Source organism: Solanum tuberosum, unplaced genomic scaffold (assembly GCF_000226075.1).
Source record: "Solanum tuberosum cultivar DM 1-3 516 R44 unplaced genomic scaffold, SolTub_3.0 scf00219, whole genome shotgun sequence".
Classification (NCBI taxonomy): Eukaryota; Viridiplantae; Streptophyta; class Magnoliopsida; order Solanales; family Solanaceae; genus Solanum; species Solanum tuberosum.
In genome coordinates, this window is record NW_006239145.1 from 491,434 (window position 1) to 501,956 (window position 10,523).

General features: G+C 28.9%; 1 protein-coding gene across 1 annotated transcript; it reads right to left on the minus strand.

The window, feature by feature from the left end:
- Positions 1-3,781: 3,781 nt before the first annotated feature.
- Positions 3,782-9,158, minus strand: LOC102585407 (WAT1-related protein At4g08300-like). The gene is made up of 7 exons (XM_006356423.2): positions 8,852-9,158; positions 6,514-6,576; positions 6,303-6,416; positions 5,677-5,911; positions 4,825-4,983; positions 4,451-4,602; positions 3,782-4,096 (listed from the first exon to the last, which is right to left on the minus strand). The coding sequence occupies exons 1-7, from the start codon at positions 9,028-9,030 to the stop codon at positions 3,907-3,909; spliced, it is 1,092 nt and encodes a 363-aa protein (XP_006356485.1). The 5' UTR covers positions 9,031-9,158; the 3' UTR covers positions 3,782-3,906.
- Positions 9,159-10,523: the final 1,365 nt, after the last annotated feature.

The following is a 10,523-nucleotide window of genomic DNA, read 5'->3' on the forward strand; positions in this document are numbered from 1 at the left end:
AAAAAAATAAAATCGAACAGTTAATGTATCTGAAATAAGTGCAAAAGAATCCAAAAAGAAATAAACTAACCAACAAAAAAAAGAAGCTAAAACAAAAACAAAAGAAAGAAGAAAGTGAAAAGCTTAGATACACATCGAGATAAATCTGGAGAAATGAAAAAAATGATCCCATCTTCGTCCACCAGGCTTTTCTCTCCTGTTCCTTTCAATCACAGAAATTCAAAAACGAATTTCATAGGCACTGAGCCTAACTCTGAGATTCAAGAATGTCTCTTCTAGCATTTGAGATTAAGAAAAGATCAAGCTTGCTCTCATCACCCATGGTAGTCCACAATTTTCAAACTTGTTGCCAAGAAGATGAAGTTTTCAATTAGAGAACTCTTGTGGTTTTAGGATTTCGTTATTTTAGGAAGATTTGTTAGAATTAATATGTTAATGAATCTGCAAATCAGTTAGAATTATTAATTAAGCCTAAATTACTCCTTTATTTAAGGAAATAGGTTATTCAATATTATTAAAATATGTATCTCTTTAATTCAAACCGTCGGATACATGTATCTCGCGAGTAATGATACATGTATCTGACAGACAAAATATGGTATAGGATGTAATTATCGAAACTATCTTGAATTCTAGTAATTAGGTCCTAAACTAGTGGGATTTATGTAGTTTTTCCTTTTTTTTATTCTCCATTTGATGTTTGTGGCTTACATCAGAATTCGATTAATTTAGAATCCATTCGGAGGAAGCACTTTCTATCAAGAATTTTTTCATATGTAGAGTTTGAAATTGAGACATCTAGTTAGTAACATCATTCACTACACCACATCCTTTCATGATGTTTTAATACGAGATGTACATTTACCATTTCCTACAAAATTTGTTCCGAGTTTATCCAAAAACGAAAAATTAAAATGTAATTCTACTATATCCAATTTTTCGAACTCATTTCACCTGAAAATTAACCTGTAGCTATAATGTCACTTGAAGATTCCTTCCAAGTTCCAACTAAGTATATAAAACTATTTTAATGTTTCTACATTTTATTTCATTACATTTATCACCAAATGTGAATATAGGACTAAAAGAAAATTACTGTTCACATTTGATCACACAATTCAAACAAGTAACTATTTTTTTTCCTTTTTTTAAAAATAGAATTGCCAACAAAATCAATTATTAATTATTATTTAAAGAAAAAGTCGTTGCTTTTGGCTTTATACTGTTCTAATTATGTGGATTATAGATCTAGTGTTAATAAAATATTGAAAACTTTATAAGTTCCATCTATGTTGGTAGGACTTTTTTAAAAACGTTGACGGGTGCGTATCGGATCCTTCAAAATAGTGTAATTTTGAAGGATCTTACATGAGTGCGATATCATTTTTGGATAGTGCGAGCAACTTAGAGCTCCATAACAATTCAAAGGGCTGTTCCTTCATATTATAGATTTGATTTATAACTATTAATAAAGTGCGTGAAATTATAGAAGATTAGAATTGTAGAAAATAAAAATAATTAGTGATCTTTCATTTATTTGTTATGTATTGTTGGGTAGAATTAATTAATATCTTAGTTGGTGGAAAATACATATATTTGTACCTAATTTGTTGGTCATCATAGAATATAAAACAAGTGAGGACTTTTGATGATAACTTTAACGTGCACTTATACTAATTCTTTTGGTCACCAAATTAATTTGACATTACAATTAATGAATTAAATTTTAGGTAAACCAAAATAATAATAATGGAATAACACAACTATAAACTCGGATTGTTTAATTTATTTATTTTTTAAAATAATGGAATGAGACAATTACAAAGTCGAGTTGTTTAACTATTATATATGATCATTGTACTTTAATTATTTACTATAACAACAGCAAAAAAATGTAAGTAATTTCATTATTATAATGAGTAAAATTCGATTACTATAATAACAAACCAAGACTTATGAACCACAAAACTATAATTTACGACTTTGAATGAGATAATTTTTTTTAAAGAATATGGTACAATAATGAAATTACTCTTCCCTTAAGCAGAAGTCTCGATTTTGAGATATCGAATGAGAAAATAAAAAATAGATATAAATATTTTTAAAATATAACCTTGCCAACTAAAATATTCCTCATTGGAGGACAAGACAAAAGTTAACAACTAAGTATATATTCACACTTACCTCTGCTTCACACCTTGAAAAAATTCCTAAAACTCATATATATACATAATATAAGCTCATTAATTCATTTGATTTATTTCATCTTATACTACTTCTAATTTGTTTTATCAAATATCCACCAAAATTTTCTTCAATTTTATCCTTTTTTTCTCATAGGATTTTGGTCCTTTGAGATCCAAAAACATAATATCCGGCCTAGTGTAGCATACATTAAACTATCAATCGCGTTAGCATATTCTAATTGACTAACGTATCTTCCCAAGTTCATCAACCAATATGGATCCGCCACGTAATGTGCATTCATCATCCCATTCTAGTTTTCCAATCATGGCCATAGCCATTATAGGCATATTAGCCATTGGTTTCTTACTTGTCGCTTACTACATTTATCTTTCAAGGCCATTTTCATCCTCGATAAGATGACATAATGAAAACCCTTAACTATTCACTCACCTGAAAATCGAGAACTAAACGAATCTATTATTCGTTCAATCCCGTTTTTAGGTATAAAAAAAGTGAATGGATCAACAATGCAAGTACAACATATGAATGTTTTGTTTGTTTAAATGAATTTCAAGAAGATGAAAATCTCAAAGTCATTCCAAATTGTGACCATTTTTTTCACATTGATTGTATTGACATTTGGCTTCAAAATAACACAAATTGTCCACTTTGCAGAAATAGACTCTTATCACACATTACAAAAAAGTTCCCTTTGGATCAAATCATCATTCCTCAAGATCAAGATCCTCAAATAAGTAACAATTTCATAGAAGAAGATTATGTTGTGATAGAAATAATTGGAATACAAGAAAGATTAAATTCAAGGGAATTATCAACAGGGCATTTATCAACAAGCCATTGTGCTAACAAAATTGAACCAAAAGTCACAAGAAATAAAGTCAAAAAATTAGAGTCATGAATGCATTGACATAAGAACAAGGATGAACAATTTATAATTCAACCAATTAGGAGATCTTTTTCTGTGGATTCATCGTCGGATCGACGAATTTACGTATCAGTTGAGGAGATTATGCAGCAACAGAGGCAAGTGAGTCATGTTAAAAGATCATGCTTTTCATTTGGACATGGAAGAGGATCAAAAAATGTTGTTTTACCAGTTGACTTAGAGCCATAGTATGGAAAATTTATTTTTGGAGTTTGGTTGTGTTTTTTGGTATAAATGTAAAAAGTATTCTTGGGATTTGTTTTAGAAATTGTGGGAAGATAGTTGTGGATATAGAGAAAGAATGAGCTAAAGGGACAACTTTACATGTATAAAAAAAATGGTCTGGTGCACAAAGCATTTGGCGTTAGCAGTGTACGGAGAAGGGTTACACCCCAAGGAATGTGACGTGGACAGTCTATTCTAATGCAAGCATTAGTAGCTGCTTGAACGACTCAAACACATGACCTGTAGGTCATATAGAGACAATTGTACTGTTGCTTAAAGGCTCCCATCAAAAGCACAATTTTAAATATTTATGTCAAATCCTTCTATTATTAAAAATACGGATGTTTCATTTTTTGATGTATAGAAGAGAATGATCTTTTAAGGATTTTCTTTAATGTTCTCTTATTAAAAACGATTATACAATCAAATAACATGTTATTTGTAACAGACTGCAAAACTAAGTTTTCTATCTAATATTTGAAAATTACTGGTCCGACTAATTCAGATTAGAACCACATGTTCCGTTCTATGAATTTTTGTCTTTATTTTTATTGTTTTGGTTTTTTAGTATCCATAGGATTAGCATCTGATGTGAATTTCTGCATCATATTGTCTTCATGATGTAATTCTTTTTTTATTGTGCAGCATTTTTCTTCATCTTTTCTCTCTGATTTTGGATCTTCTTTTCCCCACAAGAGCAAGTAAAGGCCAACAATGACAATTATTGCTCCTATGATGCTGAAAATAGAAAAAATGGTTAATTATTTAGAACATAAAGAATTCATTGTTTTCTACTTCCTCCATATAAATTTATTTGTACATAGTTTGAGTCGTCATGATAATGACATGAGTTAAGCTTAAATAAACTTGCAAGGATTTATTTTGGTGTTATAGTTTGATTTGTCACAGAGCTTAAGAAAGAAATAAAAGACTTTTGAAATCTATCAACTATACGTCAATCCCAACCAAGTTGAGATCAACAATAGTAATCTTCATTGATCATGTTGCTTCATTTAAGCTCATTTCCGACTAATTATACAAAATAGAAAGTAGTAGTTGTCTATATTTGAGCATATAAAATGAGTTTTTTACCTGCCCATATATAGCTTTTCCCCAAACACAAAGTATGCTAGAAGTGCCACTAGTATAGTTGATAGTGGATTGAACATAGTCACAAAAACAGGTCCCTTTTGCTCTGTGCACCACAATTGAATATAGCACACCAAACCAGAAATAACTATACCCTGTTTTAAATCCAAAAAAAAAGAAAAAAAGTTGTTAAAGCTTGTCACAATCAAATAAAATTTCACTAGAGAGTTATATTACTCGAATTCTTTACAAATATTATCACATTTGTATCAAATCATCCAAAACGTGTGTTATTTTTAGAGATTCGTTATACCTCCAGAAGCATTTTTAATAAGTCTGAGCAACAAAACTACGAGAGATGATCGAACCCTTCTTACCCCATATATTGTAGACCAAAAATCAATGTTGAAACCAATAGTCCAAGCAGCTCTTTTATGTTGTACTATGACTGTGTAGAAAGCTGATTGTGCTGCTCCAACAAAACTCACCCATGTTGTCAGTGACAATTGTGCTGGATATCTTTTCTGTGTGTAAGCCTGTAAAATTTGAAGGATGCATAGACAGACTCAGAATTTGAACTTTATAGATTCTGAATATTATGATAACCATTTCAAATGCTAGTAAATACTTCAACGATTGGCTGAGGGGACTTCCCGGATACAAATAATTCAGTTAAAGATGATCAGGCAAGACGTTAGGTAGTACCAGTAGAGTATAAAACTAGTATATATTTAGTAAATTACATAACACAAACATACGATATAGAACAAACCTACTTGATTCAGCTGAACCCGTAAGTTGTCTTCTAGCTCAAAGAATGTGAGTCTGTCACGACCCAAAACTGGACATAGCCTAACTCTTGTCGAGCCAACCTTTATAACCTCAACACAATCAAGAAACATAGACAAGAACTCCACTTTGGAGTTAGCAATTTTCTGATAGTGACAAAAAAGGTTGCTTACTTTATAAAAATTTGACTGAAATCACATTATTATTATATATTAACTTAAGGTCATTCTATAGAAAAAAACATAAAACTTCAAATTGTAAATTCGTCTCTAGTAATGAATCTGTCACAACTAGACGATCATAATAGACACCTAATGGCCTCAACCTAACCCTTGACCCCTAACAAAAAATCAAGAAACATAAAATTTAACACATAGAACAATTTATATAGTGCAAAACTAGTCTAAATATAGACAAGATTATATTTTTGTAAAAATGACCTGCATGATGTACCATATGGCCCTTGTAATGCAACTAGCAATAGTCAAAATTGATCCCTTGACCCAATCTTCCTTGACAACATTGTTTCCTTGATGAATATATATAATAGGATGCCATAAATTCTTCAAAATTGCTCCTTTGTACAATGTCATAATCATAACTCCAGCCAAAGAAACAAGTGTTCCTATGATTTTTGCTATTCCTCTAGGGTCTTCAACATTAACAATTTCCAACCTACAATATTAGAAAACTTATAAAATTAGAGTTTAATTAAGCTCTCACTACTTCACAAGAATCTTGTGATAAATGACTTAATTTGTTTAATGTTTATAAATAATTATCCCATAATTAAAAATGTGTGCTCTTAGTCTATGTGTAGGAAATATGTTTTGTTTGAACTATATTACTGTCAAATATAAAAAGAAAAGAAAAAAAGCTTAACATAATACACGAGTAATTTTGTGATTGATTAGTTAGTAATTATAATAAATTTGTAAATGTCCACAATCAAAGGATCAAATGTTTAATTAGTTATATATCACATGGATTAAAATTAAAATTATTTATATACTAGTAACTACGGGATAAAAATGCTATTAAATCATTTGATTAATAAATTAATTACCTGAGGATTACTGCCAATACAAAGGTGAGTGCAGCAATAGTGTTGAGCATAGAAGCTATAAATGTTGGAGAAGTGAAAGTCAAGCTCACAAAGTACATGTTCAAAAAACTCACTCTGAAATAAATTAAGGACAAAAAATGTTAGTATTATTTTGACTCAAATAATTATATTTCAGAAGTATAATTAATGATGTTTAATTGAGCTTAATTACCCCATTAGAGAAAGTACAAAGAACTCCAATAGCAAAGCCATAGTTAACTTTGGTCTCTTTTTTCTGCGTAAAGAAACAAAAACATTAAAAAAATTATTAAGGAATTTTTTTTTTGAAAGAGTAAATCATTCAACTGTCGACGTGTTATATTAAATTTGTACTACTATTCCATATTTAAGGATAATTTAGTTCAAATATGAATACTTCCTCTATTCTTAACTACTTGTCCAATTTAATTTTTTTATTTGTGCCATTTTACTTGTTCATTTTGACAAATAAATTTTTTTTTTACCTATTATACCTTCAATTAATTAATTTTGAAAACGGAAAAGGGTCATATTTATCCCTATACTCTTAGAAAAGAATTATATTTGCCCTTCGTCATACTTTTTTGATATATTTACCCTTGTCATCCAACTTTAAGGCCATATTTACCCTTCATCCGTTAAATCTCCATATTTTCACATAATATTATTCATGTTGTGCCTATGTGGATTTTATTTTTATATAATTAAATCTAAATATTATTAAAATTATTTAACTCGCTCCATTCATTAAACCCAATCCACTAATCAAAATAAAACTCAACTTGATTCTTCTGCGTAAATTTCTTTATGGGCATTCTATTGGAACAAATGTAGAAAACTATATAGTATCTCCTCTTTCACATTAGACAACACTCAACTTTAGAACTACTACAGATTTTAGCATTCAATTAGATATTTTTGTTAAGTAAATTAAAGCCAAGTTTCATCGCTAATCTTGACGCATGAAATTGATTAATCTTAGCATTCAATTCGATATTTTTGTTAAGTAAATTAAAGCCAAGTTTCATCGCTAATCCTGACACATAAAATTGATTAATCTGCATTTAATTAAAAAATAAGTAGAATTTCACAAACATTCTACATCTGTTTTCTCGATGGTTTCAGACGGTGAAGAATGTGAAGTGAGGTTCAACAATGGAGATGGATGATTTAAGTTGGTTTCCGGTAGCTATCAATGGTGAAATGGGAAAGGAGATAAGATTAAATTCGAAGTAACTATCAGAAAACTTCTATATATCTAGAATGTTTAATGTTGTTCGGGAATATATTTATTTGATGGATCTGCTTCGATGGTTCAGGATGGTGTTTCGATTTTCCGATAGTGATGGAGATCTCAGATCTGATTACAATTACATTAACCCATCTGTCCCATACAAATATAAAACCCAAACCCACGATAGTTAAAGACTTGTTCTGGGGTTCATTAGTGGATGGGGTTTAATTCAATGTGGGTGGGTTAAAATGATTTTAATAATATTTAGATTTAATTAGATAAAAATAAAATCCACACAGGCATAACATAAATGATATTATGTAAAAATATGGAGATTTAACGGATGGAGGGTAAATATGGCTTTAAAGTTGGATGGCAAGGTAAATATATCAAAAAAGTATGACGAATGACAAATATGATCCTTTTTTAAGAGTACAAGGGCAAATATGACCCTTTTCCGTTTTGAAAAAAGTTAGAACTTTTTGAAAATCTTGAATTTTTAACTCATCTACTTCATAATTAATAGGGGTAAAATGGTAAATTCACTATGTCAATCATTGTTTTCTTAATAGGTGTGTCAATTTAAAAGTGGAAAAGTAATTAGGGACACAGGGGGTATTTGCTACTACCTCCGTCCACTTTTAATTGTCATAGTTTTCCTTTTTAGAGCCAAACTATAAAAACTTTGACTAACATTTTACGATGTATATTTTATCATATTGATATACAAAAAATTGCAATTTATAGTACTTTTGTATAGTTTTTGAGTCTAAATTTTTTATTTAAAATATCGAATTAATATAATCTAATTAAAATTTGAAAATTAGTCAAGTTGACTTTCAAAAAGCGCAATATGACAAATAAAAGTGGACGAAGAAAGTATATTACATGATCAGATATATATATTTCAAGTAATTGAAGATTAAATATACTTAGCCAACTATTTCAAGGAAAAAATACAAAATTTATGAATAATAGAAGAATAAAAAGTGCAATTATCCCTTCCATTCGATATGTTTTAGTTTGACAACACAATGAAGTTTAAGAATACAAAGAATATTTGCTAAATAGTGTTGGTCATAAGGTAAATATGTTTTTTGACATAACAAAGTTCATCGGTAATGTAAAAAGTCCTTCACCCTATCAACATATATAGCCAACATATTTAATTTATAGGCTAAAAATGGTGAGTAACTCAAATAACAATTCTCTAATGATCTAAAAAGTCTTTTCACTATCAACATATATAAAACTAAAATTCTAAATTTATATCGACCGTTAATTATAAGATACGTACCTTTCAAGAACATACGCGAACGGTAATATAACTAGACCTCCCACAATGTTTCGATAAGTTACGTAGACATGAGGGTTCATCCCATGGCTGAATGAAGCTTCAGTAATGAAATAAAGAAAAGTGTAGCAAATTTGTACTAAAATCATAAGAAGATGAGGTTTGAACTTTTCCATAGCCATATTTCTTTGCAAAAATGACCCTTTTTCTTTTATAAAATGACCACAATTTACTACTAGCTAATATAGACAATTAATATGGAATTAAGAATGGGGTTCGATTCCTTCAAATTTTTAAGAGATAGGATCTTGTTCATGATCAAACATATTCTTGTAGTGAAAATAATTTTATACTTTTCCCACACAAAGAATATGTTTCTTGTTTGTTATAAAGAAGAAAAAAATAATCTTTGAGTGAAGATTTAAAGAATGGACACAACTATTCTTGAATATTTATGACAAATGGAATAAAATGGGAGTGTAAGATTGTATTATATACACACATTTTGACCTTCTTTCTTATTTGTAGTATTAGCATTATCTTTATAGTTTCTTCTTCTTCAATTATGGTTATTATCTCTGTTTTTTATACTTCGATTATTGTATTATTTCGTTGTCATACTTGTTACTAATTCTTTTTTATTTGTTGTATAATTCTCTTCACTTTGCATTATTTTGTTGTTATTATTGCTTTTATATCTATATTTCTTTTTTCGATCGAGGATTTATCGGAAACAATCGTTCTATCTCTATAAAATAAAAATAAAATATGTGTACACTTTACCTTTCTCAAAATCTATAGATTACACTAAGTATGTGTGTGTAATCCAATATCACCAGAACATTAAGAATTTTTTAAAGAAGAGAAATAGCACTAAGTGGATCAGTACATTATCAAGCTCCACTAAAATAAATTAAAATAGATATGATGATGGAACCACATAAAAACTCTTTTGCATATAATATAGAAAATCATTCAAGTAATCATGGAATCAATGATTAATAGTTAGGAAAAGTAGGGGGAAAACAAAAACTTTTATACTTGTATAAACTTTTGAATTCCCTTGAAATAAGTACTCCAGTGTTTACTAAAAAAATATTTGTCTCGTATTAATTGATCTCTTATAGAAATATTATGGTGATCTGATGATAACGGTGGAATCAGAATTTTTCATTAAAAGAATTTAAAGTATGAAAAATTTGAAGAAAATTCAATATTTGCTATATACCTAACAATAATTTTATTTATGTATAAATTGTCTGATAGTTGATGGTCAATAATGTATGAAGTAACTAACTTTTATAAATTGTGTTAACATTTGAAAAGGTGAACAAATAAATATATCATAATAATGATAGGTTGTGTTATTTCTTATATTTATTATACCCAACATATTATATATATTTTATTTAGTATCTATTTATACATATTTAGTAAAGAAAAAACAATGAAGTGTTGTCTTGTGACACCACATGGGACTTGGTGTATTTGTCAAAAATGATGTTGTAGAAAATATTTACGCCGTCAAATAATTTAACTAACTCTCTCTTAATTTTATTCTACTACGTGTGATACATTTTTCTTTTTAAGTATTCCGAATAAAACCTTTGCTTATTCATCCTTTTTTTTCTTACTAGATTTTGTGCCTTTTTCATTATTTTCTAGCCTTAATATT